The sequence below is a fragment of the Moesziomyces antarcticus genome, assembly GCF_000747765.1.
Source record: "Moesziomyces antarcticus DNA, scaffold: scaffold_v10018, strain JCM 10317, whole genome shotgun sequence".
Classification (NCBI taxonomy): domain Eukaryota; kingdom Fungi; phylum Basidiomycota; class Ustilaginomycetes; order Ustilaginales; family Ustilaginaceae; genus Moesziomyces; species Moesziomyces antarcticus.
The window spans coordinates 296,071-323,325 of NW_014638992.1; the positions used below are offsets into that span (position 1 = coordinate 296,071).

A 27,255-nucleotide genomic window follows, 5' to 3' on the forward strand; every position below is an offset into this window, starting at 1 on the left:
GGAGGACCGGGCTGATCACTCCGACTTGGACTGGCAGTCGTGCGGGACGCTGTAGCCGTCGGTGCGCTTTCCACCGCCCCAGGGCGTGCGGCCGATCACGCTCGCATCCGTGCCCAGGCCACGCTTGGCAAACGCCTTCCACAGCACGCAGCGGTTCTGGCCACCCGTCAGGTGCTTGTCCGCCTGCACAATCGCATCGCGAGCATCAAAGAAGCTCGGTCGGCACGGCTGCAGCTTCATCCCGTCCAGGATCAGCTGCACCAGCAGCGTGTTGCCGTGGCGGGGAACGCGGCGCTTGCTCACGCGCGACTTGCCCAACGACGCCAGCTCGTCTTCGTCGAGGAAGAACGCCGCCTGCTCCGACGCACTCGCATTCTTGGCAGGAGGGAAGAGGTGCGTGGCAAAGCCGTGCTCCAGCACCAGCGCCTCCTCCACCTCGTTGAGCATGGTCGCCCACACCTCGCCGATCGCGTGCACGCCCCAGTAGCCGGCGTGGTCCAGGTACGAGTACGTCTCCGGGTTGATCGTCTTGTTGGTCGAGTACGGGTAGTTTCGGATGCCCTTGGCGCGGTTCGACGCCCACGAGCCCATCGGCCAGTCGTGAGGCGCCGCTCCCGTGCGGCGGATGATCGACGCAAGCGCGTCACCCCATCCCTCGCCCATGCCGCCGGACTCGCCCCAGCCCAGGCAGCCGCTGTTGGCAGGTCCACCCGTCAGACGCGTAGACAGGCCGTGGCTGTACTCGTGGATCACGATGCCCGCCTCAAAGTCGCCGTCGCGGAACGGCGTCGACTGGTCCCACACGTACATGCGCATGCGTCCGCGCTGGCCATCGGGAGGCGTCATAAAGTCGGCGTTGTCCGTGCCAGCGCCGTCCTGGGCAAAGGCAATGACGCCGTCGTATCCCTCGCCGCCGCGCCCAAAGTTGTGCTCCTGGAAGTTGCCCGACGCCTCGTCAAAGCCGTAGGCGTACAGCAGATCGTGGTACTCGTTGATCGTCACAAACAGCTGCACCGTCGCCGCAGCCACATAGTCGGCAGGAGGAAGCTCCGAGTGCTTCTTCTCCGACTTGCGCCACTTGTACGGATAGTTGAATTCCATGTCCGTGCTCTTGTCCGCGCTCTCGCGACCGCGAGGGCGTTTGATCAGGCTCGACTTCCACTCGCCGTTGCCTGTCGGGTCTGCCTGCGCAAACACATTGTTGCCGCGCGTGTCGGCGTAGACGGTGGTGTTGCCGTCCACAGACACCGCATCGTCCACGCCCAGCGACGAAAACGGCGAGTGCTTGCCCGGCACCGCGTGCCAGCCCGCGGGCGACGCCTCCTCGTATCGCTCGCCCTTCTCGTTGGAGCGCTTGCCCTCGGTGGGGTCGTTGAGTCCCCACTTGAACACGCGGTACACCGGCTCGTGGCTCATCGGCTTGGCTTCCTTGGCCGCCTTGGCCTTCTTGGAAGGCTTGGAAGGCGTGTAGCGCGAAAAGTCGGGACGACCCAGCTCGGGCACCCTGGCGCGACCAAACTCGGGACGGCCAAGCTTGGGCACGTCTTCATCAGCGGGCACACGCTTGCGAGGCATGCTGTGCACCCAGTCCACCACGGAGCTGATGCTGCCGGGGCGGTGCGCGTCGGCATAGGCCTCGTAGGCATTGTCCTCGAGCGGGATCTGGAACTTCCACACGAGGTTGAGGCCTTCGTCCTCGGTCTGCACATAGGCGAGCTGGGCGGGCACAGGGCCCTTGGCGGTGGGCACATTGTGCAGATACTCGATCTGGGTGTGCGTGGCCTGCGCGCCCGAATCGGTCTTGCCGGCGTGCGGCTGCAGCTTGTGCTCAAAGGTGGTCACAATTTGCGCCGCCTCGGCCTCGGCAGCATGCGGGTCCGAGAGGCGAGCCGCCAGGCCCTCATCGGGCGTGGCCTGGCGGAGGAAGTAGACGAGCGCCAGACGTGGATCGATGATGGCGTCGGGCCCATGGAGGCTGCGCTTTGCGTTGAGGTGCGAGAGCGAGCCCGAGAGGCGCGATGAGAGGTCGGCGCCCTGGAGGAGCGGGTCGTCGGTGGGCACGCCGCACACCTCGTGGAGCTCCTCCTGGAGCGGCAGCACGCGCTGCGGGTCCACCTTGGCGCGCTTGGGCGCGTGATCGGGAGCGGCGTTGGCGAGGCCGTCAAAGACAAACTGGTGGACGCCGCCTCGAACAAAGGCCTCGTTCTTGTTGGACCAGTCCGGGTTGGCGGCTACATCCTCGGTGTACTCGGCGGGCGAGGGCTGGGCTACAAAGAGGAGCGAGTCGAGCTCGGCGCGGAGCTTGTCGCAACGCAGCGAGAGCTCGTGCTCGGAGACGGCGTCTTCGGACTGTGCGACGCCCTGGTTGGTGAAAGGCGGAGGAGCCTGACCGGCGTAGAGCGAGGAGCCAAAGGAGAGGATCTTGCCGTCGGGAGCAATGTTGATGTTGAGATCGCCGTCGGCGACCTCGAGGCCGTTGACGAGCTGGCGGATGTAGTAGTGCGAGATGCCGCTCGAGGCGTCGGTGTACGAGTCGGGGCGCACGTAGAAGTCGTGGCCGGCGGGGGCGAGACCCTGGGCGTAGCCGAGCAGATGCTTTGCCAGGCGGGTGGCGACCGAGTAGGCGTTCTTGGGGCCGGGCTCGGCGTTGACGTAGTGGATGGCGGCCGCGTAGGCGTGCTTGCGAGCCGAGTCGAGGCTACGGCGGACGGCGGGCACGTCGGTGGCCGACTCGACGTCGGCAAACACCTTGTGGGCGTGCTCAGGACCCCAGGCGAGCGACTTGCGGGCTGGATCCTGGGGACGAGGAGCGCCGGTGTTCAGGAGAGCGGCATTGGCGACGGGGGCGGTTGCGAGGCTGGCAAAGCTGAGCCAGAAGGGCAGAAGAGCGATGAGAGCAAACAGGCGCTTGTGGCCGTGCTGGTTGGGACGCGGCATGGCGAGGGGGCTGCGGCAAGCCGAGGCGTTGTGCGCGCCAGGCGACAAGCTCCTAGGCCTTGCAAAGATAAGTGGAGTGTATGCCGTCTATTCGGCGGTGTATCTAGATGTGGTGATGAGGAATCTAGTCTAGTCTAGTGTCTAGCGGAGGCTTGAGGGGGTGGAGTGGTTGTCTTGATGGATGGATGGATGGGTGGATGTGGTGGTGAGGGAGGGATGGGGGAGGTGAATGCGGTGCGAGATGAGGTGAGGGTGAGGGCGAGGGCGGGGGCGGGGTCTCGTGGGTGGTACAAAGCGAGGCGAGGCGAGGAGGGGTGGCGCGTCGTTTCAGGGTCCTCTGCTTGTTCCGCCTGGATTCAACGGCTGCTGCTGATAGAGGCGGAGAGATAAGTCAACTCCACACTGACCTCGTCCTGCATTGGGCGCTGCATTCGGGCGCATGTGCTCAGCCAAAAGCCAGCGGCACCAAAGCGGCACCCGAGCGCGCGATATTTGGCGCTATTTTTCGAGTCAGCACGCGAGCAGCAGAGGCCGCGGCGAGCGCTTGGCCCGAACAGGAAAGCACAGCGCCGCCCCCCCCCAAACCGCCATGCGTTGGCAATCGCCGCAGGGGCCGCGCGATCGAGGGCGCGTTGCGTTGGCTCGCTCCATTCGGTCTCTTGACCGGCTTGCCGAGACGGCTTGCCAAGCTTGCCCCCCCGCCCCCCCCCCTCTTTCGCAATGCATGCAGACCCGCTCGCATCCGAGAGGGGTCTCGTCTCGCGTCTCGCTGTGGGTAAACCAATGTCGAGGGGCCTGCGATTGAAGTTACTCAGGACACCACCGGCTTGTACGACCTGAGGCCTGGTTTCGCATTCAACTCCACGCTGCAGCAGAGCGTCGAATTTTGTTGTCGTTGAGCGGATGGAGATCGGGAGATCGGGACTTGGGTGAAGACGATCGCCGATGGATGCGCTCGAACCCTCGGCGGGCGGTGTGGAGACGATCACAAACGCACACTCTCGGATTTTTGGCCAACACGCAGATTTCTTCGTACTCGCCTCGTCCTCCTTCCTCCACCATCCGCGCTCGTCCCCATCATCATCATCGGCAGCGCAGGTCATCGCGGCTCACAATCCTCAGCCCGCGCACCATCCACACAAGGCGCCGCAGCTGCCATGGTTCAGCCACCTTCCTCGGCAGCAGGCCCCTCGGCCGCTCCGCCTCCCACATCGACCTTCTTGGTCTCCTACCAAGACATCTTTGAGCATCTCGAGCTCGCACGCCATCATCGCGATGCAGACCAGATCCGCGACATCCTCATCCATCGCGAGGCAGATCTCAGATCGTGTCTCCAGCCTTTCCCCATACACACCTCGCCAGAGCAAGCCACATCCAACGACAGCCTCCCGTCCGCAAGCCTGAAACTCGCAGATGGCTCCACCCACTCCCTCGACCAGGAGACGCGCAACCTATGCAAAGACATCGCTGCCCGCTACAACACCTCGCATCAGCATGCCTTTGTCCTCTTGCGCACCTTCCTCGCAACAGAGAATCGCTCGCTCGACGGCATCCAAGACATCGTCCGCTCCCACCTACAACAGCCACCGCCCTCGCCCGTCAAATCCAGAGCTTCCACATCCAAACCAGATCGCTCGCGACACCAAACCCGCACCGAGACCGACGACAGCGCTGCCAAAACCGCCGACCTCCTCGACGCCTTCAACATCTTCTACTTTGAGGAGCGCATGTACCTTCTCCGCACCATCTCCTCCCTCATCCGCATCACAGAGGATCCTCAGCACGTCTACTACCACACTGCCACCACCATCCTCGACTTCTTTGCCGACGAGGCTTTTGCGCTTCAGTGCATCGACCACTTCGCCTCGCTCGTCTCCCTGCCGCTCCCAGAGTCCATCCGTCAGCAGCCGCGCTACTCGACCCTCTGGGCAAAGCAGATCCTACGAGAGCAGTTTGGCCTTCTCGAGATCGTCTTTCTCCTCTTCTACGGTCGACTCTCGCCGTCACCCAAGCCTGTACTCGCCCTGCTTCGCGCAGTACACCAGACCGAAGTCGGTCGCCGCCAGGCCAACCTCGGCTTCTTTGACGCAGAGGCCGCAGAGACCGTAGACTGCCTCGGACACCTCCTCGTCCTTATCGCCGTAGAGCTGCTCTCCCTCGAAGAGGTCATGGACGGTCTCGATCTCGACCACGATACCCTGGACTCTCACATCTCCAAACACGCTCCAAGCCTCGAACAGGCCCTCGATCTGCTCAGCAGCACAACCGCAGACCCTCTCCAGGCTCCCATCTTGCTCGCATGGGCGCTCGTCCTCCATCGTCTCGAAGACGCGCTCGTCGCGGCCACAGACGCCTCAGACGCCTCGGATCTCGAGCCCTCCCGCCATCACACCGCGTCTCTATCCGAACTCGCCGACGTCGTCAGGACCGACGACGGAGGTCCTTCGCTCTGGAGAAGACTCGCGCAGGCCGCCTTCGCACCCGAACTGCGCCTCTTCGACACCTTGATGGCATTGCTCTCCTCTCCGCTCTTGACCAGCAGCAACGGCGCCAGCAACCCCGCCGTCGCAGGCCCCTCCGCTCTCGCCTACCGCGCCGTCTTTAAGGGCCTCTTGCTCAGCATCACCGAGCTCGTCAAGCCCGAATTCCTCCCCAACTTTGACGCCCTCGTCAGCCTATGGGAGGCCACCTTCGGCTCCGGTCTCGCCCTCGAGCTCAATCAGGCTGCCATCGACGGCGTGGCCGCCCTCTGCGACCAGTTCTGGCAGATCGACAGCAGATACGAATCCAGATGCACCACCCTCGACACCGCAAGGCGCCGCTGGCCCGTCAGCTTCCGTCCCTTGATCCTCCTCACAAAGGCGCTCTCCGGACACGCTCGAGTCGACTCACAGGCATCGTGGCCCTCCTTGCTCGACAACCAATCGCGTCTCGAACCAGAGGAGCGCGCTTGCGCCGCCGTCTTTGACTATCTCGCCAACGTGCCCACCTTTGCCCAGGTCCTCCCCATCGGCGCCAACACTCCCAATGCTCCCTTCGAGACCATGGAGGGAGGCGACTATACCTCGGTCACCTACAGGATCACCCGCCTCCTGCGTGTCCCTGGCACCCAGATTCGTCTCGTCCCCGGCACCACGGGTTCCACCATCTCCGAGCTCGGAAAGGATCCCGTGATTGTGCTCTGGAGTCCCGCCCGGCCCATCAGCGCCTGGAAACTCATGCGCGACGTTCTCTCCTCCTTCCCGCCCGCCTACGCAGACCGCAGCGCCGCGGACAATGACGACGCCGATCCGTTCCGCGACCAGCATCAGGCCGTCAACCTCGCCCAACTCGCTCCCGCCGATGTCCACGTGCCCTGGGAGGAGCTCGCCTCGGACGTGCTCGACCTCTTTGCCAGCATCATCTCGTCCAGCGCCGATCTCGCCTGGGCCGTCCTCGCTCATCTCGACGGCCGGGACATAAATGCAGACGAGCTCTCGCTTGACTTGGAGCCCGAGGAGCTCGAACAGATTCAAAAGGAGAAGGAGGACCTAGCGCACGCAAAGAGTCTCTCGTCCATCGCCGTCAGCCTCTTGTCGCACGCCCTCGTCGAAGCACCCATCAGTGTTCGACTCGTGCGCTCCACGCTCAAACTTCTCACCGTGCTGCTGCCCTACGATCCTGATGCCGTCTGGCAGGAGGTGCGCTCGTCCAACGCCCTCATCGGTAGCCCCGGCGCGATCCCCTACCTCTCCAAGGTAGCATCCAGCGCCAGTGCTTCCACCGTATCTGTCTTGCTCACCCAGGAACTCGGCCGCGCGTCGTATTCTGGCTTGATCTCTCTGCTCGATTTCCACATCGCGTTGTTCTCAGAGCTTCAGAGATCGTACTCGACAGCCTCGATCGACGTGCTCGAGACAAAGACCAATGTTCTCCTTCGAGCCTTCGGCTGGATCTTCGAATGCGTCTGGCCCGAATACCAGAGCTGGCGATACCTTCGCCTCGCAGACAGGCTCGAGATCGGCTCCAAGTGCACGCGCCTGCTCGAAATGGCGCTCGCAGAACGAAGCTGGCGTGCTCCCCTCAATTCTTCTCCTGAAGCTGTCGGTGGAGCCGGACCGGCTTCGTCTCTGGTGGAAATGGCGGAAAGGAATCTGGTCACTCATCCAAGCATCCTTGGTCTCGCTCCTCTCATCACCTGCATCGGGACCGGTCAGCAGCTTCTCGAGGCGCTGAGCCGAGCAGGCAGGCAGACAGACGCTGTCTTGGCAGAGGAGTGGATCGCATCCACCCTGCGTCTCGCAACGCTCATTATATCGCGCAGGCGTGAGCACACTCTTGCCGCACTGCACGATCTCTCGACGCTGCCGGCGGAAACGGCCAAGAAGGCAATGTCCGCCAGGCTCAACACGGGTCTGTTCGAGAGGCTCTTCTTCGACCACACCATCGTGGCCTCTCGCGCCGTGCTCAGCGGTGCGCGCAAGTCGAATCGGGTCGAGCTCGCTGGCGCTGCCTTTGCCTATGTGCTCTTCCCTACATCCACGGTCATCAGCTCATCGGCGGCTCACTTGATCACCGCCGTCCTCAGGTCCACCGCTGACCTCGCACCGGCAGGCAAGCAGCCTCCTGGCCTCATTGGGCACTTGGGCACCCTCGCAGAGCTCGAGGATACCCTTTCCGGCCTCGTCGAGCTTGTCAACAACCCGAACCAGGACGCTACTCTCAAGGTGCGCGTCTGGACCATGTTGGCGGCCATCGTCGACACTCAGCCTGCCCTGGGCACTCTTCTCTTGACGGGTCGCCATCTGGCCATGACTACAGAGACGCGTCTCAACACGTCCGAGGCGAACACCAAGGCCGCCGATAAGCCCGACACCAAGGCTGGTGACTCGCCCAACAGCTCCACGCGAGGCCAGGCCTTGACGACGACAGCGCTGGATGTCGCTTCGGAAGCCATCCTGTCTTGGCGCCCCACCCATCGAGATGGCCCGCACTTGCTCGAGGCGGTGCTGAGGTTCCTCGACGTGGCCTGGATCCATGCGGCGGAGCATGTGGCTGCCTTTGACACCATCCGCACCAACGACTTGTTCTTCCGAGCGCTCGCCGACATCGTGTGCGAGACGACGCAAGTGCCTTCTACAGTAGCACAGAGCCTCGAGGATGCCGAATTTGCGCTGCATTCGCGCAACGACGACGATGTGGCGACCTACTGCTATCAAAAGATGTGCCAGGCTCGCTCGCTACGACTGCTGCAACACGACATTCAGCTCGGCGGCATCCTCAAGAACACCAGCAAGAACGAAAAGCCCAGCAAGGCGAGCCTCGACGCCATGCTCGACATGCTCACCTCGTCCGATCGTATGCTCGGCGCGCTAGAGACGTGCTTCTCGATGCCGTGCGATCCACAGATGCGCGCCTCGTTGGAACGCAAGCTCGTCGAGCTCTTCCCATCGATCTACGTTGACCAGCTGCGACACCCTGCGCGAAAGGACGACTTTGATCTCGACCGACGCTACGGCGACGACTACCACTTCAACACGGCGTCGTTCCGCGCCAAGGCTGAAGGACGCATCCTGGACCACGAGAGCGCGGGCGAAGTGGCGCTGATCGAAGAGGGCCTGCTGGCGATCCAGACGATCAACATGGAGTGGAGTTTGATTGACGTGCAGAACTCGGTGCTGCAGGCGTGGACGCAGTGCGTCGAGTTGTGCATGGGTCGCATCGTGGCGCAGGCGTTGGCACAAAGCAAGATGAGCGGCATGGAAAAGACGATCATCACTGCGTGGACACGACTTGCGACGCTGGCAGCCGACGAGGGCCGGGAAGGCGACTTTATGCGCGGCGTGCATGCGATGCGCATGGCGCTGCTGACCAAGCTCATGGAGCTGGCCTGGGGGCATCGCCGTAGCATGGAAACGAGCAGCACGGACCAGGTTGTACAAGCAGCTACAATCTGTGGCCGCCTCGTCACGCATCCGCACTTCAAGGTGGAGGAAAGTCTCAAGGGCACGGTGCCGCCCGAGTTTCATCGCGAGGTATTTGAGATGGTGCTGGTGTGCATGTCGAGCATCCGCGCGCTGCTTGCGTCGCACACCGCGCTGGCACGTCCCGAGGGCAAGACGATCGAGAGCCACAAGGCTCTGCATGCGGCCGTCGAGCTGTTTTGCCGCCATGCCACCGAGGCGCTTCGCATCAAGATGGAATCCGCCCTGCGAGTGTTGCAGACGTCTCGGCACGGCGTCGATCTGCAGAGTCTCGACGACGACCTGGACATCCTCGTCAGCATCTTTGAGATGACGATCCGCCGCGACGTAGGCGCCGAGACAGGCGTGTGGCTGTCGCACGTGCAGGAAGTGCAGCTTCTGCAAATTGCCATCAACCTGCTGGGACGGGCACCCGTGCTACGAAACGACGGCGCCAACGGGCCCAACAGTGCGCACCACGTTGCGTTCATGAAGCCGCTACTCTCGCTGCTGCTGGCGGTGGCGTCTCAGCCTTCATCGGGCGAAGAGCTTGCTCTGCAGGGTGCGGTCAACGCCCTGGCGTCCAACATGATCACAGATGCATTGGAGAACGGTCAAGTGTCGCCGCTTCTGTTGACGGGCGATTCGAATCCGACGCACGAGTGCTGGCGCATGATGCTGCGCGTCGTCGTCAACCTGATCGACAACATTGGTGCGGGCAACGACAGTGCGAGCTGGCGCGGCGTCAGTGTGCGCTTTGTCGAGACCGATGTGATGGGCTTTGTGCGCGTCTATCAGAGGCAGATTGACCGTGCGCTCAACCTCGGCGAGTTGCAGGTGCGTCTCGAGTCGATGTCGGGACTGGTGGTTCTATCCGCCTCGACGGACTCCAGCGCCTGGGCTGGCACGGCGGTGAGCGTGGAGCATCTGGAAGAGATCGAGTTGATCTCGAGCCTGCTGTACAGTCTGACTCGGATCGAGAGCGAGCAGCCGCCACAGTCGCAGGCAAGTCACACGGACCGTTCGGCTCCTTCGATCGTGCAGCACCTGGTCGAGGCGGTAGCATGGACGCTTCCGCCACTGGTGCATCTGCTGCAGCATCCACACGAGCTCAACAGCCTGCTGGGACTCGACTCTGACGGCCAAGCGGAACAAGACCGCGCGGCGTCCAAGATCCGGAGCATCGTGTCGGTGCTCATCGCGAGTCTATGGAACCACACGCGGTGTGTGCTCGTTCTGTGCCGCGGTCCCGAATCCTGGCCAACGCCCTCGTCGGGCTGCGCGATCGTAAGGCCGACGACTCGAACGAGCACCGTGCGCATCGCTACGCTGGGTACGCTCCTGGACCTCAGCTCGTACCTCATCGACGTAGTGCGCAAGAGCAAGATAACGGGCGAGGAGAAGGCGGCGTGCTCGGCGACGCTGGAGCAGACGCTCGGGCTAGCGGCGAGCCAGGCTGCCATCTGGGCTAGCGGCAAATCCAAGCACGAGGAGCATGCTCGACTCGAGCATATGGCTAGGCAGGAACTCGAATCGGGCTTGTCGCGCGATTTGGTCTCAGCGCTGCGCGCTGCCGACGAGGTGGCTGGTGGAAAGGACGGACTTTTCGCACTCGTGCAGGCGTTTGTAGAGTCCAAGCTCACCGGCTCGCACTTCTGAATCCACACATGCAATCATGAATGCTGAGATGAGCAGTCTTGGTGAGCGCTAGATTGGTGGTCAAGTTACTGCAGTGTGGGGACCTTGTTGTGGGATGAGCCTCCACACTCAATTTTGGCTGCAGGGGCCAGGAGCGAACGCAGGCCGTCAACTCGGTAATCTCGCCTGTCAGATACGGCTGGGCGCACTTCTTGCCACCACCGTCTTTGCGATGTGGCCATTCGGCGTCCCTGAGCTCCGTTACGACGCCAAATTTGCCCTTTCGCCGCGTGAGTCTCTTCTGCCGAGCGTTGACGTTGCGAGCTTGGACTAACGACTTTCGAGTGTATAGCGGCGGGGTCGAGGCTCGCCACGCTTTCGTGGACGGGCGAGCGCGAGCTGGCGGTGTTTCTCGACTCGCAGTGCGACAAGGTGGAACATGTGGTGATCCACATCCATGGCAAAGGTAGGTCTGCTCCCCAGCCATGCTTTCTATGGACCATGTTCTGACGCGTAGGCCGTAGAGAGGGACGGAGCGAGCGCATGGCGAGACATGGCAAGTGCGCGTGATCAGCTTTCCCCCGAACAGGCGGCGACCACGCTCATTGTAGCACCCCACTTTGTAAGTGTCCCCACATCTTTGCATTGGCCGGCTTTCCGTGGCTGACTGTGGGGCGACAGTTGAACGGTCTGGACAAGGACAAGTTTGGTCATGGTCGGCCGCTGGTGTGGAAAGGGAACACCGTAAGTACATACAACTCTCCATCCCGGCCTTTCACTCACTGACACTCATGCGGCACTGAGGGATACAGTGGGGTGAAGGTGGGCCGTCACAGGGACGCAAGGATAGTGGGCCGGCGGGCGTATCGTCGTTCGAGGCACTGGATGCGCTCGTGACCCACTTTTCATCCTATACCTCGACGCGCAAGATCACATTGTGTAGGTTCTGCCCACCCCTTCTTACACCATTTTGGGACTCCATGCTGATGCGGATGATGGGGGAGATAGCGGGGCACAGTTTGGGAGCTCAGTTGGTGCAGCGATACAGCGTGCTGGGTCGCCCGCACACAGAGATCACATACGTCGTGATGAATCCAGCAACGTTCCTCTACCTCACACCGGAGCGACCCGGCCCAGCCTGTCCAGTAGGTCCCACCTCCCATTTTTTCTGCTTGTAAACTCGGTACTGATCCCGGTGACACGGTGGATGCACAGGACATGGACATATACAAGTGTGAGTGGTTGACCACCTCGCTCGCACAGACCTTCAACTGACAGCTGCCACATGAACAGATGGATTGGAAGGTGTGGATTCGGCGCTGTCGTGCTACGGTGCTGTTGGGGATCGGACCATGCTTGCGCGGCGATGGCTCTCCGAGCGCGTGGTGCACTTTCTGCACGCCGAGCACGACCGCGGTGTTGGAGATGAGCGTCCACCAGCTTTGGCTCAAGGTAAGCCCCCACCACGCACCTCATACAAAGTTCACTTGCTCATGTTTGGCGAGGTTAGGCGCGAATCGGCTCGAGCGCGCACGGCACTACCAGGCGCATCTGGAGGCGCTGGCCAAGCAAGCAGGATTGCCACCGAAATGGACCGTCGACTGGATCCCGCACGCCACGCACGACGGACTCGCTATGTAAGCACCCCCACCCCCTGCTCTGCACACTTTCGAGACTTGGTCTGACTCTCCTCTTTCGGTCAACAGGACGACATGGCGCGCTGCAATGTCACGAATCTTCAGCGTTGCGTAGTAGAAAAGATGGCATCGGACATCACCCGTCAAACTTGACCACCACACCGAGCGTAAATGGTAGCCGCGCATCTGTCACCGTCACCTCGTCATCCCCCGCACACACCTCTGCTATCCTTTTGCCCAAATTCGGCCTTGTGGCTTCCTCGATCTGTTTCGGCGCCTGGAAGTAGAGCGGTCTGCCCTGGATGGCGAGCGAGGGTTTTGTGAGCTGCAGATCGGGCATTTCGCCCAGCCTGTCGATGAGGTCCTGCACCGTTTCGTGCTGCTTAAACGTCATGGTTCGCGACTCGCCTCCGCATACGGGGCAGTCGGGTCTCTTTTCGTGCTCGAAAGTGTAAGTGTATACACTGTCGTTGCCGGTGACCATCATGTAGTTGTTGAGGAACGGCGCTGCGGTGGTGGCGATCTTGAAGGCTTCGAGCACACACGCAGCTGCGACAATGGCGTTTGTGGAAGCGATGGCGGGGATGATGTTCTTCACCACGCCCTGCGTGAGACCCCAGGTGACACCCGTGATTCCGAACGAGTCGGCTCGTGCTGCTGCCTGGTCGTAGAGCCACTGAATGTGGTCCGGATTGTCGTTGTCCAGTTTGGTATCTGGGAAGAGCCGCGGCCACTCGAGTACGCTTGCCCACTCGATGCAGTGTTCTGGCAAGCGCGGGGTATTTGCGATCGTGCAGATCGGGTACGTCGTCTGCCGACTGAGCATGTCCAGGCTGCACTCGTAGCACGATGTGACCGTCGGCAGGATGACCCTAGCCTGGCCCTTGAAGCCCTCCGTTCCGCCATCGATGAGCGGCTTTAGCGAGTCGGGGTCCTCGTCATCCACCATGTTGACGAGCGTGGCATTGATCCACCTCCTAGCCTCGACCGAGTCCAGCCCGCAGATGATCAGGTTGAACTGCATGTAGTACTGCTCGTCCTTGTCCTGGATCTTCCCATGGTACGGTGTGATGTCGACGCCGGGTACACGACGACGCACAAACTCGGCGGCCACCTCGGCCTTGGGTCTGCCTACATCGGCTTCGCGGAAAAGGAACTGGCGGTTGAGGTTGGAGACGTCGATGGTGTCCATGTCGATGATGTGGATGTGGTGGAATCCGCTCAGCGCGAGGTTGGCCAGGATCTCGCATCCGAGACCGCCTGCGCCGATGACGAGGATCTTGCACTGCGTACGAAGGAAGTGCTTGACGGATGCGCCGGCCTGGAACGCGGCATCGGTGGCGGGGCCAGGCCGGTCGAGCAGCCGATCGACGTGCTGGTATCTGGCTGGCGAGTGCAGCATGGTGCTCGGGGCGCGAGTGGACAATGATTCGTGGGAGGAAGCAAGATTGCCAGATGCCTTTGCGGAGGTGTTGGTTGGATTGGCTGAGCCGGGCAGAATTTGTAGTGGAGGTTGGCGGGTCCGTGCAGTGCTTGCGCTCTAACATGACACCCTGCGCTTGGCTGTTAGGCCGGAGCTTGCAACACCGTGTCGGAAAAACTTGGATCTCGGAAGGGACGCGAGATGTGCCTGGCTGAAGCACGATCGGATGGATGCGGGCTCAAGCTTCGGACACGTGAATCGGCTTTGGGTGAAGGATGTGTGGGGGACGAGGCTAGCGCCGTTGTTTTGGCGCGGGCGGGCTGGTCTTGGCATGGTCGTGTCAGGGTCTGCGTGGCTTGTGGGAACTGTCGCGGGCCTAATCGACGCGAGACTGTCGATCGCGGCCACTTTGGCTTGGCGCGCGGATCTTGCACACGCTGCACTCCCACCACAGACGCGCCCAATGCTCTTCTTTGGAGTCGCGGGATGCAGTCGAGATCCCCAGCGTCCAAAACAAGGTGATTGTGCATCCGACTCGTCGCATGTGCCGAGATGAGTTGGGAGCAGCCCGCAATCACGCGCTCGTGTGTGTTTGCTGCTCCGACATTGACTTTTTGACCGAGGCGTTGTGCATCCGGCAGCCCTGGGTCGGGAGTGGAAAGCTTCCAGCGAAGCGCGTGTGCAGATGAGTGCAGCCGCCGCCACGACTTGCTCAGCGGCGCGGGCGGTGTGCATTTCATTTCGGGTAGTGACATTTTGGGGCTTGCATTTTTGCTTGCATTTTTCTGGCCGCAAAGTCGCCACATTCCAAACTGGCGACCAACTGCAAGGACGAATACTGCTTTCGGGCTGGCCGACCAGCATTCGGGCGAGAGAGAGAGCGACCACGCGGTCGGGCGGAATGCCATCGCAGGGTCTTTCCGGAATCTCGAAAGTCGAACGACTTTGCCGACGCTGCCGCACTCTTCTCCCCAAAACGCTTTGCTCGAGTCGAGACGCGGAGTTCCGGAGAGCCAGGGCAGTCGTGAAATTCCGTCGTACTGTAGCTGCGCCAGTGCATCATCGCATCGCGATTTGAGTTTCGATGCAGAGCCGTTTGGGCATCCAATCAAGCTTTCAACCCGCCCATCCAGGCACATGCAACTTGCATCTGCAGGGGGGTTGGATTCGTACAGCGTCGTGGCGCTTCTTTCTGCAGTACAACCGGGTCTTAGCTCGGGTCTCGACCACCCCGTGTCAACGTACGGAGTTGCACGCCGTCAGATGGAGGCAAGCAACAGCCGCTTGTCGGGCGAGGATCGTGTGTGGGGGGTCAGGTCGGTCCGAGAGGTGTATTTTTGGAGGCTTTGGGCGGAGCGCGTGATGGGGGCACGCGCATTGGAGTCTCTCTGAGAATCGACGACTGTTCGTCTCGCCTAAAATCGAGTGGAAATCTCGCTTAGCGATGCCGCGACAGCAATCCACACGAGCGAATCGTCGCACTCGCCTCACTGCGTCGGCACCACCGCGTGATCACGCAGCCCTTTCCAACAGCATACAGTGCGCCGCCAAAGATGAAAGAGTGGCGTGGGTTGAAGCCGCGCTGCAGTCGGAATGCTTCCGATGCTGCCTTCCACGCTGGTCTTGGCAGGCATGGAAGAGCGGCGCGGCGGCGGCGGCCCTGCCGAGATGAAGAGCACGCCAGATGCGCCACTCTGGAACGGGATCGACACGGGCTCGTCTCATTTTTTTTTTTTCGAGCAGCGGAACAGCAGCGACTCGCTTGACCGCTCGAATTTGCTGCTGACCAAGTCCAGTACGAACGAGGCGGCGTTGCGTAACCCCTGTGTGCGGCCCTTGTTTTTCCTTGTCGCCTTGCCCGCTCCACTTTCCATCGGAAGTGCCGTACGCCCCACTGCCCTTTTCCACACGGCTCCTCGGCTGTCATTGTGTGTTTTCTTTTGCCTTTTTTTTAAGGGCAAGCCTCTGCTGCGATGCTATGCCCTCTCACAGCCGCGGTCGGTGGCTGCATGGCTGTCGGCACTCCGCCGTGTTGACAACGCCCTCTGAGATCGCTTCTGCCGCTGCTGGATCGCTTGGCCTTTCTTTCGCTGTCTCTGCCATTGTTGTGAGCTTGGAATCGCCTCGCCTCGCCTCGCCTCGCCTCGCCTCGCCTCGCCCCGCCCGGCGTCGGCCCGCCCGCTTGCTGACGGGTGCTTGCCGTCTGCACGCAGGCAGGCAGCTGTCGTCCAACCATCGGCTCCACGCTCTCAGCTGCCACGCTCGCTCGCCTCTGCTGCCGTCGTCTGCTGCCGTCGTGGTCGCTGCTGCCGCCGTTTGGGCCTCAAGCGACGGGCGCGCCTGGCTGTGCCAAGACCCTCCTCCTTCCCTGTCTCTCGCTCCCTCTCTACCCCTCGCTGCCGGCGCCCCTCTTCCGACCTGAACTAGCTCGCTCGCTTCCGACTGCGCCCCTCTCCCTCCTTCCCCAACCTCTTCTACATCCCTGCCTCATCCCCTCATCCCACCATCTCCCCCTCTTGCATCTCCTCTTCCCGGCCTGGCTCCGTACGTCTCGCTCTACCGCATCGATTCATAACCATCATCGCAGCCTCCGTCGATCGTCCTCGAACCGCATATACACCTACTCTCACGCGGCTCTCTGGCACGCCTTCTCACCCTCCTAGCACAAGTCCCATCATGCCGCGCCCAAATTCTCAACCGCCGCCGACTTCGAGCGCATCAGCGTACTACAGCCCGGACCCAATGTCCCCCACCTTTTCGCCACCGGGCGAGTATACCGAGTTCCAGACCCTCCGTCCAGGCACCCCAGGCTCCTTCGGTCGCTACTCGGTCACAAGCTCCAACTTTGAAAAGTATGACCGCGAAGGCGCCGCCACTCCGCAGGCACAGGGTCTCCTCGCCTCTGGTGAACGCTCCAGCACCTACTACTTCAACAAGGAGGGAGGCGCCGCTGCAGGCGCCACGGGCGCAGCATCTGGCTTCCACCAGTACCAGGGCCGACGAGGCCAGGGCTACAACCCCGCCAACAACGCCGCACTCGAGGGCGGTTACAAGACAGCAAAGCGTCCCAACTTTATCCGTCGCAGGCCAATCCTCTTTTGCGTCCTCGTCCTTCTCGTCCTCATCGCAGCAGGTGTAGGCGCAGGCGTCGGCATCTCCCAGTCCAACAAGTCGAGCAACAAGAACCTCTCGGCGCAAAATGCCAGCTCGGGCTCCAAGAGCGGCGCTTCCCCCACCGCCTCCGCCTCTGCAGCCAACCCCTCCTCCTCGTCCAGCAGCGACGCAGGCAGCAACCGCGGCAGCAGCACCCCCGCCGCACCCAAGATCACCCCCTTCCCACGCTGGTCCTGGACCGACACAAACACAAAGGCCTACGGCGTCAGCCTCGGCTCCTGGCTCGTCCTCGAAAGGTGGCAGCTCGAAGACTGGATGGTCCAAGAGGGCGGCCCCAACGCCTGGGACGAGTTCCGCTTCACCCAGAATCTCGGCACCCGCGCCGCCTCGGTCCTCCAGGACCACCAGAACACTTGGGTCACCGAAGCGGACATGGACTCGCTCCAGAACGCAGGCGTAAACCTCATCCGCATCCCTATCCCCTTCTGGGCCTTCATCCCCACCGTCTCGGGCGAGCCCTACGTAACCACCGGCTACGTCGACCAGCTCAACAAGATGCTCCAGTGGTGCTACAACCGCAACATGTACGTCATGCTTGACCTCCACGCCATGCCCGGCTCCCAAAACGGCGACCAGTCCTCCGGTCACAACACCACCGACATCGAGTGGTACACTCAGGCCAACCAGGCGCGCTCCGACACCTTCCTTAAGAACGTCCTCGACTGGGCCACAACGAGCAACTACAGCTCCATCATCAACTCGATCGGCCCCGTCAATGAGCCCCGCATCGTCGATGACAACTGGGCGCTCGACCAGAACCGCTTCCAGATCGCACAGGCCTACTACGAGCGCTCCTACGCCACCTGCCTCAAGTACAACATGCCCATGCTCTTCCACAACGGCTTTGCTCCCGGCACCGTCCAGGACAAGATGAAGCTCTGGAAGCCCTTTGTCACGGGCAAGGACCCCAACATGCTCATCTACGAGGACCACCCCTACCCGGGCTGGTTCCAGACGCCCGAGCCCGGCGCGGACGCCATCCAGACGTCCGTATGCGAGTACGGCGCGGCGAGCAACTCGTTTGGCGTGCCCATCGTCATGGGCGAGTTTTCGGCCATCAACAACCTCAACTCGACCAGCTATTCGCGCACCTACCTCCAGATGCAGCTCGCCACCTACGGCTGGTCGGCCGGCTCGGTCTTCTGGAACTTCAAGGCCAACAAGTCGCAGACCAAGGTGCTGGCGCTCGCCGACAACCTCATGGAGCTCTACTCGTTCCTCGACATGATGGGCGACGGCTACATGCCCAACCCGGGCAAGGGCGGCAACGTGCGCAACTTTTACGCCAACCTTCCCAACCCCTGCGGCGGCTTCCAGACGTTTGGCTGGAACAACCCCGTGCAATAGTTCGCTCCCTTTTGCATTTTGTATTCCCCCGGACAATCCTTTCTTTATTTTTTTGCTCGTTCTTTGCGCGCTCAATGCAGTCGTTTACAGGATCGCTTGTGGTTGTGGCGCGAGAGGGAGGCAGAGAGAGCGCAAAGGAGAAAGACAGAGGAAAGAAGGAGGCGCACGAGAGGAGGTGGGGGCAAATGCATGCCAAGTGCGCGGGGACGCGGCACAAGAACTTGAGGCTGCGAGGCTGCGCCTCTCGTGACTCTCAGATCTCTACTTGGGTAGGAGAATTCAGCCCCTGATGTCGACCGTGCACTGCGTCAAACAGCGCTCAAGATCCACTCACCGAGACTCGACTCGCAAAGACTCATGAACCGGAGAGAGTGTGTGTGCGTGCGAAGGTGAGACTTGGTGGGGTCGGATTGCCGGTTGTTTCGAAACGCACCGTTCCGGCCGCACGACGACTTGTGCTGCCCCCAGCATGCAAACGGCACATTCGTTGGCACTGCCCGCACACCCATTTGCACCAGCTGCACAAAAACACATGAACGCAAAGCGCAAAGCGATTGATTGCAACATATCGTTGAAACCAAACAAGACGAATGAAGGACGCGGGGATCACTTTTGGAAGGGAATGTCGTTGGTGACTTCCTGGAGCTTGTCGTAGAGCACGCCCCTCTTGTTTCCAAACGCATCCTTAACCAGCGCACGGGCATGGTCGGCCGCCTCCCTCTCGTTGAGTTCGGGCTTGAACCTGTCCCTGAGCCTATGGATCGTCGGCATGCCCTTGAAACTGGGCAGTTCGGTGCCGAGCATGAGCTTGCAGGTATCCACGATTTCCTCGCAGAATGGCCGCGCGGCGAGGAACGCCTTGATCACCAGCTCCTCAAACATGCCATAGCCTTGCGATCCCGCGCCACCCATCACGTCGATCATCTCGTGGCTAAGCTTGAACGAGTACGGCTCGAACCGCATTCCACCGGGCCCAATGTCGAAGAGGAATCCAAAGTCGATGTGAACCAGGTGGCCGTCGCCGTCGATCATCATGTTGCCGTTGTGTCGATCGCGAATCTGGAGGATGTGGCACACTACAGAGTACGCCGCCATGGACTGGATAAAGTTGATGCGCGCGCGCTGGAACGCCACACTGTCCGGACTGCCATACTTGCCGATGAAGAACGTGAGGAGGTGGTTGATCTTTGCGCGTCCCATCTCGTCGCGCGAGGTGGCGTTGGGCACAACATCGATCACACCACAACCGGGACCGGTGGCGGTGACGCGGTACGGGTTGAGGTACAGGTCGATGCCGACGGTGGTGTAGACGTTTTTGAACATGGCGATCACCTGCAGCGCCAGCACGTCCTGCCTGCAGTCGTCGCCCACCTTGAAGATGGCCGCCTGCCACACATCCACCCCAGTCTTCTTGGGCGGGGTGTTTTCATCACCCTCGTCGCCCGGCTTGACGATCTCGCGATGCACCTTGAACGTCGCCATGAACGGAGCCTTTGCATGCGACTGCAGCGGTCGACCGGACTTGCGATCCAGATCCACCACCACACCATCCGCATTCGACGGCAGATACACACCGGCGTCCACCTGGATCTTGGCCATCTCCTCGTCGATCTTGGCCTTCTTCTCCGGCTTGCTCTTCTTGATGTACGGCTTGAGCTTGCCCGAGATGCTCGTCACCTCGTTGAAGAACCCGAACTCGCGCTCGTAGAATTTCTGCGCCTCGCCCGACAGCGCCTGCACAATGTTGTCCACCATGCGGTCGAGCGTCGGCTTCATCGGATCCTCCTCCTCGGCATTGTCGTCCTTGTAGCTGTTGGCCTTCATGTTCCAGATGATCTGGTGGCAGAAGAGCTGCGAGATCTTGCTCGTCTCAAAGATGAACTGCTCCACGTACCCGTACGCGTCGGTGCGCAGCGCCTGCACCACCTGCGGCACGTAGAAGAACGTCAGCTCCACCGGATGCTGTTCGAGCGCACGCATGGCGTACTGCAGCAGCGACGGGTGGTTGTCGTAGTCCGGCTGGAAGAGGTCGATGGCCTCGACGGGCGACACGGCCGCCCAGTAGCCGAGCCACTTGAGGTCCGCACCTTCCTTCTTGGCCAGCTTCAGATGATCCTCCACCAGGTACTTGAGCGCACCGGGCACATCCACCGTCTTGTACGGCTGGCTGCGCACCATCCTGCCGAGCGCCGCCTTGAGCGCCTTGGACTGGAATCGCGAACCGAGCTGCACCGCCGTGACGGGGCTGATGCGCCACGCCGTCTCGACCATGCTGCCCCACGTCGCCTCGGTCATCGACTTGGTCAGCGTTCCCACAAAGTCGGTGCCGCGCGCGGGCGCGTTGAGCGGGTTGGCCCACACCGACAGACGCCCCACCTCGTTCTCCACCAGCAGCTGCAGCAACCTCTTCTTGTCGTCGAACGATCGACCCGCCTCGGCCACCGTGAGGCCGCCGGGCAGTCGCACCGCCGACAGCGTGGGCGGGAAGCTCGTCACGTGCTGGTCCGCACGCACCGCATCGCGCTGCAGCAGCTCGAGCGTCTCCTGCATCACCTGCATGTCGGCGCTCAGCTGGAGCCGGTTGCCGCCGAACGACCACTGCGGCGAGCTGGCGAACCAGCCGAGTCCGAGCTTGTACAGCGCGTCGCGCAGCTGGTGCTCCACCAGCCCCTCTAGGCGGCTCGTCTGGATCACGCGCAGCCCAAAGTTGAGCAGCGTGAATCGCACTTCTCTGGCGAGCGGGTGGGTGCTCATGCGCTCGGCTGCCGCGCCCGTGTGCTGGATGAGCCTTACGAGCGCCAACACCATGGTGGGATCGCGGTACCGGAACGCCTGGAAGCGGCTCGAGATGAGATGCACCAGCGTGAGGTGCGGCGTGAACAGCTTGGCCGCCTGCTCCTGCTCGGCGGTGATCTCTTCGCGGTTGAACGCGCCCATCTCGGTCTTGCGCAGGAAAGGATGCTTGGTCGAGAGGCTCGACGAGAACACGCCCTTGCGCGCACGCGCGCTCATGGCCCAGCCGATGGTGAGCTCGACCATGATCTTGGTCTCCACCTCGGGGCGTGCGCCAATGACCCACGTCCACACCTGGCACGCCGTCGAGATCGCCTCTGGCGTGAACACGAGGAACGGGATCGACACGATAAAGTGGAGCAGCTCATAGTCCGGCTCGGGCAGCGCCACCACGAGCGCCGCCGTGCGGTACAGCAGACGGCGCAGCTCTGCGAACGGCAGCGCCTTACGCTTGACGCTCACGTCGTTGGAGAGCGCCGCAAGCTGGGTGCGGCACGCGGCGACGCTGGCGGGCGACATGGTGTTGGTCGGGTCCTTGGACAGCTCCACGAGGCCCTTGGTGAGCGCGAGGTGGATGCCCGTCATCTCGCCGAGGTACGTGTTCTTGGCCGACAGCTCGCCGATGAACGAGCTGCTGGCATCCGAACGCCAGCCGCCCAGCTGGGGCAGCAGACGCTCCTTGCGCGCAGACACGGGCATGCTGCGTGCATACTCGAGTGCCACGCTCTTGCCAAGCTCGCTGCGGTCTGGCAGGATCGAGTCGTCAAACGTGCCCAGGTAGCGCTCGAGGATGCCCTGCAGCTCGAGCGGCGCGAGCGCCATGACGAGCGAAAGATACTCGCGCGACTTTGCGAGGAACTGCGTGAGGATCTCGTTCCTCTGCGCATACGAGTCGGAGAGGTCAAACTCGACGCCGGCACGCTCCGAGACGTAGTGGTACGTGGGCGCGTACTCGTCCTTGTACTCTGCCTCGCATCCGTCGCGGAGGAGCGTCAGCACCTCGAGCATGGTCGTCACCACGTCCTGGTCGCACAGCAGCGAGGGGAGCGCATACACGAGCTTGTTGAGGATGCTCTGTGCCACCTGACGCACCTTGGCGACGCGGTGGCAGCATCCGAGCATGAGGTTTTTGACCTCGCTCGACACACGCGGGTCGAGCGAGTGCGCATTGACCTGGGTGGCCAGATCGCGGATGAAAAAGTCGATCACCTTGTCGGCGATGGCCTGCATGGCGCCGACGAGCGCGCTGTTGTTGAGGCCCTCGTTGGTAAAGTAGGAGAGCACCATCGACGGCCGTCCGCTGCGGCTGCGCAGGCACTCGAGATCGTAGATCGTCGACAGGAACGTCACCTGCGCATAGCTGAACGCACGGATCTCGGAGGCGTGCGTGGGGATCACGGCGCCCAGCGCCTTGCGCTGCGAGTCGAGCGTCTGATTCGAAAACTCGCGCTTGAGCACCGAGTTGTACTCGAGGTCGCTCTCGAGATAGTTGTGCGCCGTCTCGGGCACCAGCGTGGGCGTCTTGAGCGAGATGGAGCTGAGCGAGCGACCCACGATCTCGGCCTGCGCCTGGGCGGCCGAGGCGGGGGGCGCAAGCGCGGTGCCGTCGGCGGCGACGCTGGTGCGGATGTTGCTGGGCGAGGCAAAGCCAAACAGCACCGAGAGGAACCACATGTTGCGGAAGAGCGAGACCATCTCGGTGGTGGGCTGCACCTCTGGGTGGATGTCCTTGTGCTCGAGCACGGCAGCGATGGCGGGGAGGAGGGTGGCGAGGTCGGTGTTGAGCTCGGCGAGCTCCTCTGCGCTGCTCTTGCCCGAGGTGGCGACGGTCTGCAGCTGCATGCCCTTTTCGGCGAAGAGCTGGAGCAGCTCGATGAGGAAGATCTCCTTGCGTCCGCCCGACGCCTCGTTGTCCTCGGCCGCCGACGAGTCACGCTCGTCGCGCTCATCCAGACGGCCGAGGCCGCGTGCGAGCTTGAGCTGGGCGGACTCGACGGCGACGGCGGCGCGACGGCTGGCGCCACCCTGGAGGGCGTTCCTCGAGGTGGCGGAGAGCGCGCGGACGACATCGACGTACGCCGACCTGGGGCCTGCGAGGGCGAGGGGCACGACGTTGTCGAGGATGGCCGCCTCTGCCGAGACGTCTGCGTTGCGGAGACGCTGGAGTAGCATCGAGATGGTGAGCGCGGTGACGTCTGGCTTGCCTACCTCGAGGGCGAGGCGCGAGATGACGGTGATGGTGCTGAGGTTGATGAGCTTGCGCTGATCCTCGGAGCGAGCGGCGATGTTGGCCTGCGAGCCCGAGAGCGGCAGACCGTTGACATGGTCGCGGGCCGTGACGGCGCGCGAGGCGCCACTGCGGACCGACACGCCGCTACCCGCCACACCACCCACACCAAGACCGCCCGGGGTGTCTCTGCCGAGGTAGTTGAGTAAGTTGTACATGGTCGAGACCACGAGGTCGTCGCCGGGGGCGATGGTGACGCACGAGGCGAGGCATCGGGCTGCGGCGAGCAGCACGGGAGCGCTGGCGCCCGTGGCGGTGGGGAGGAAGATGGGGAGGGGCGAGGTGACAAAGTGGCGCAGCACACGCGTCATGGGGAGCGCGAGGTTGGAGCTGTTGCGCACGAGCACGCCGACGCTCTGCAGCGCGGCGCCCTGGAGGCGCGGGTCAAAGAGCGGCGCGCTCTCGCTGAGGAGCGAGCGGATGCGGACAAAGACGTTGGCGTCGATGTTGGCGCCGTTCGCGACGCTGCGTGCGACCGAGCAGAGCGCCGAGAGCTTGAGCGACTCTGCGAGGATGTCGGGCACGTGAAGCTCGGGCACGATCTCGATGCTCCTGACGCCCTCGCTGAGGAGGAAGCGCTGGACATCGTGGAAGCTGCGGTTGCTGGCGCGCAGAACGGCATACAGAGTCTCGTCGAGGTCCTCGAGCGTGGTCGCCTTGGAAGCGTGGGCGGGGATGTTGTCGCCAAAGGCAGCCGACTTGTTGGTGGAGGAGCCGATGATGGGCACGGCCGAGAGGATGCTGGCGGCGGCACCGGCAGGCTGGGCCGAGCCGTTGGCCTCGGTGTTGCCGTTGAGATTGTTGGCACCATGGCCTGTGGTGGAGGACTTGGCGAGTTCGGGCTGGATGGCGAAGCGGAGGAGCGAGTCCCAAGCTTTCTTGGTTGCGCTGTTGGCGAGGACGGCGCGCGAGTGCTTGTGTTCGATGTCGTCGTTCCACTTGTCCGAGTCGAGATCGAAGCGGTCCGCCTGGGACTGACGGCTGGGATCGATGCGGTCGAGGTCGAGGCCGAGCTTCTGGAAGTCGGAGAAGTCCTTGATGGGCGGACGGGCGCCCATGGCGAGAGCCTGGGTGAGTGCGTTCTCGAGCACGTCGATGGCAGCGAGCAAGAGGTAGTGGCCCGAGAGCGGCACGCCGGCGGAGCGGTAGCGGGCGAGCAAGGAGAGACGGTAGTCCTGTGCGTCCTGTGCGGCGGGGGAGGTGGAGTCGAAGGTGAATCCGCCTTCGGGACCGACGACATCGGCGTCTTCGTCCTCGTCACCGGAGAAGAAGGTGTCTACGCTGGCCTCGGACTGGTCGTCGGTGGGACGGACGGTGGCGAGTTTGGGCGCGCGGCGAGTGGCACGAGCTGCTTGCTGGCGGATGTCTACCTGGTCGTCGAGGAGCAGAAGGGCGTCGTTGAGCCTGCGCACAGACTGGGTGGAGGTGATGAGCGGGGTGAGCACGTGTGCGAGACGGGCAAACTCGTGGAGGCTCCAACCGAAGGAGGTGGTTGCGATGGCGCGGTAGAGACCGTTGAAGAGCGGTGCGAGCTTGACGACGACGGTGTGGGCGTCGCCTGCGGTGGCGCCGAGCGCATCTGCGAGCTTGTTGGCGAGGTCGAAGATGGCGTCGAGGCAGCGAGCACGGTGGTGGGGCGCGTTGGTGGAGATGGTGAGGAAGCTGGACACGAGAGCGTAGGCGAGCTGGTCCGGGAGCGGATGGGTGGCCCAGCTCATGTCGTGATCAAAGTCGAGCACGGTGAGCTGGCGAATGAGGCGTTCGATGTCGTCGAGGACGGGGACGAGGTGCTCATCGTTCTTGATGTCGGTGGTGTGTTGGGTGGAGCGCGAAGCCGACGAGATGGAAGACGCGAATAGCGCAAGGCTGATCTGGGTTCTGGCAGCTGCGGCGGAGAGGAAAGGGTTGGCGTTGGTGGTGACCTTGCTGGTGGTGGCCGAGTTGGCAAAGAGGGAGCGCACGTGGGAGCGGGCCGAGGGGACGTTGGCGATGTCTTCGGCGAGGTTGAGCGCGAGGCTGTCGAGGATGAGTTGGTGGGTGGGCAGGTCGAGCGCGTCCATGATGGGCAAGCTCGACGGTGGTGTTGATACGGTTGTGTGTGTGTGTGTGAGCGATACGAAGGTTGTCGTCGTTGAGCAAGAAGGAGGAGCGTGTGCGAGTGGGTGCCCTCTCTGCAGGCACAACGGGCGAGTGTGGGGGAGGGACGTGCGTGAGAGTGACGTTTTTCCCCTTTTCGATGCGTGAAAGCGGCTCCATCGAGGGATCGAGGCCAGGTGCGCGAAGAAATTCGGGTTGAAATCCTCAATTTGTCCCCGCTTTTTTGGTGCGTGAAATGGTGGAAATGCGCCCAATTTTGCAGCCGCCGCTCCACGCATGATTTACTGTACACACTCTCGCTTTCTTCTCACCTGCCACACTCTATAGCGGGGGCATCGTCTTGTCACCGAGCAATCAAAGCTACGTACAAAGCACCATGACGAAACATTCAGCACTTGCACGCCGAGCCGTCTTCCATGGTGGTCTGTGCTGGTGCCGCAGTCACGTCAATGTCTAGCCACACACACACACGAGCCACAAGCTCACAATGTCAGCATACTGTCGTCTCCATCTTGTTGTTGGGGCAAGACTTACTCTTGTTGGCGGTGGCGCCGGCGTTGGCAGCATCTGCGTCCTTGTCCATCCCCGGTAGCGCCTGTGCGATCTTCTTGAAGAGCACCTTGACGTTGTGCCCTGCCTTGGCCGACGTCTCGATGAACATCACGTTGAACTCTTGCGCCTTTTGCTCCGCCTCTTCCGTCGTCACTTGTCTGTCATTACCAATGTCCCCACCGCATGTTAGTGTCAAGTGGCAATCGAATCCTCTATCCAGGGGTTGGGCGTGTGCACTTACCTCTTGTCGCTCAGATCCGTCTTGTTGCCCACGAGCACGATGATCACGTCGTTGCCGCGCTCCGCACGCACGTCGTCCACCCATTTCGATGTGTTCTGGAACGAGGCCCGGTCTGTGTTCCCACCGTGTCAGTTCCACGCCTCTGTTTGTCGTTGCGCTTGTGGGGCATTGGCCACTTACTCGTAATATCGTATACCACCACCGCCACCGACGAGTCGCGAATGTACGACGGAATCAACGATCGGAATCGTTCCTACACAGCAAAAGGCGATCCAATCGACGTCAGCTTCCTGTATCGATGCCCCCAAAGCAAATGAGGTTTGGGCACTTACTTGTCCTGCGGTGTCCCAGAGCTGCAGCCTGACTGTCCTGTCTTCGAGGTACATGGTCTTGGAGAGGAAGTCGATCCCGATGGTTGCCTGGTACGTGTTGTCGAATGTATCGTACATGAACCGCGTGATCAACGACGTCTTTCCCACCGACTGCTCTCCCAAGAACACCAGCTGCCCGTCCCCAAACATGCCAATTCGCGGTCAGCCTTCCACCTTCTTCTTCCGCGTCAGACGGCATTTGGCTGGGAACCTACCTTGAACTTGCGCAGCGGCTGGCCAAATTCGGCCGTGCTTGCGCCTGGTGCGTTCGACATGGCGATCCCAAAGCACCGAGACGCTTTCGAACAATGCTGTGTGCGGGGTGTGAGGCTCGTTGGAATCCAAAAAGCGGTAGCTGATCGCGATGGGCGGATGGAAAGTGTGTGCGTGGATCGGTACTGCCTTGAGCGGTCGGTGATGTGTGTATGCGCAAGCTGCGGTGCAGGTGAGATGGATGAGAGGATGGGTGGTGTTGGTGTGGTGCTGGATAGCAGTGGGAGCGGTGGGCTTGCGTGCATTTGTCCGTGGGATTGTGCTGTGCTGTGCCTGGCTCGAGTGCCACATGTGCCGCTTGGCCTCACTTCGCCTCGCCTCTGTGTCTGTGCTGCCGTGCTGCTGTGCCTCTCGCGCGAGTCTCGTCAAATTCAGACCCCGAATGCGGCGTCCCTTCTGACCCTCAGGCCTAACACTTTGAATTTATTTCGACGCCATCTTTAGCGACAACCTTCAACCTCCTCTCTCTCTCTCTCTCTCGACACACAGACACGCAGAGATTAGGAAACCGGTGACATTGATCGTACGCCATCTATGTACGAG

The 27,255-nt window shown here is 62.1% G+C and overlaps 6 protein-coding genes across 6 annotated transcripts; 2 read left to right on the forward strand and 4 right to left on the reverse strand.

The window, feature by feature from the left end:
* Window positions 1-15: 15 nt before the first annotated feature.
* On the reverse strand, window positions 16-2,937 carry PAN0_018d5690 (extracellular elastinolytic metallo proteinase; the record flags this gene model as incomplete). The annotated part of the gene is made up of 1 exon (XM_014798918.1): window positions 16-2,937. The coding sequence occupies one exon, from the start codon at window positions 2,935-2,937 to the stop codon at window positions 16-18; it is 2,922 nt and encodes a 973-aa protein (XP_014654404.1).
* Window positions 2,938-3,657: 720 nt separating this feature from the next.
* Window positions 3,658-12,158, forward strand: PAN0_018c5691 (uncharacterized protein; the record flags this gene model as incomplete). Its single annotated transcript, XM_014798919.1, has 9 exons — window positions 3,658-3,722; window positions 3,962-10,493; window positions 10,663-10,807; window positions 10,870-10,983; window positions 11,042-11,139; window positions 11,199-11,261; window positions 11,330-11,456; window positions 11,811-11,969; window positions 12,028-12,158. 9 exons carry the CDS (start codon window positions 3,658-3,660, stop codon window positions 12,156-12,158), a joined length of 7,434 nt encoding a protein of 2,477 aa, XP_014654405.1.
* A 132-nt stretch (window positions 12,159-12,290) lies between these two features.
* PAN0_018d5692 (NEDD8 activating enzyme) lies at window positions 12,291-13,556 on the reverse strand (the record flags this gene model as incomplete). The annotated part of the gene is made up of 1 exon (XM_014798920.1): window positions 12,291-13,556. One exon carries the CDS (start codon window positions 13,554-13,556, stop codon window positions 12,291-12,293), a length of 1,266 nt encoding a protein of 421 aa, XP_014654406.1.
* A 1,614-nt stretch (window positions 13,557-15,170) lies between these two features.
* PAN0_018c5693 (family 5 glycoside hydrolase) lies at window positions 15,171-18,098 on the forward strand (the record flags this gene model as incomplete). The annotated part of the gene is made up of 3 exons (XM_014798921.1): window positions 15,171-15,505; window positions 15,570-15,891; window positions 16,005-18,098. The coding sequence occupies 3 exons, from the start codon at window positions 15,171-15,173 to the stop codon at window positions 18,096-18,098; spliced, it is 2,751 nt and encodes a 916-aa protein (XP_014654407.1).
* Window positions 18,099-18,704: 606 nt separating this feature from the next.
* PAN0_018d5694 (phosphatidylinositol 4-kinase) lies at window positions 18,705-25,238 on the reverse strand (the record flags this gene model as incomplete). The annotated part of the gene is made up of 1 exon (XM_014798922.1): window positions 18,705-25,238. The coding sequence occupies one exon, from the start codon at window positions 25,236-25,238 to the stop codon at window positions 18,705-18,707; it is 6,534 nt and encodes a 2,177-aa protein (XP_014654408.1).
* A 425-nt stretch (window positions 25,239-25,663) lies between these two features.
* On the reverse strand, window positions 25,664-26,957 carry PAN0_018d5695 (rab6; the record flags this gene model as incomplete). Its single annotated transcript, XM_014798923.1, has 6 exons — window positions 25,664-25,728; window positions 25,810-25,985; window positions 26,069-26,180; window positions 26,249-26,321; window positions 26,401-26,571; window positions 26,655-26,957. The coding sequence occupies 6 exons, from the start codon at window positions 26,955-26,957 to the stop codon at window positions 25,664-25,666; spliced, it is 900 nt and encodes a 299-aa protein (XP_014654409.1).
* Window positions 26,958-27,255: the final 298 nt, after the last annotated feature.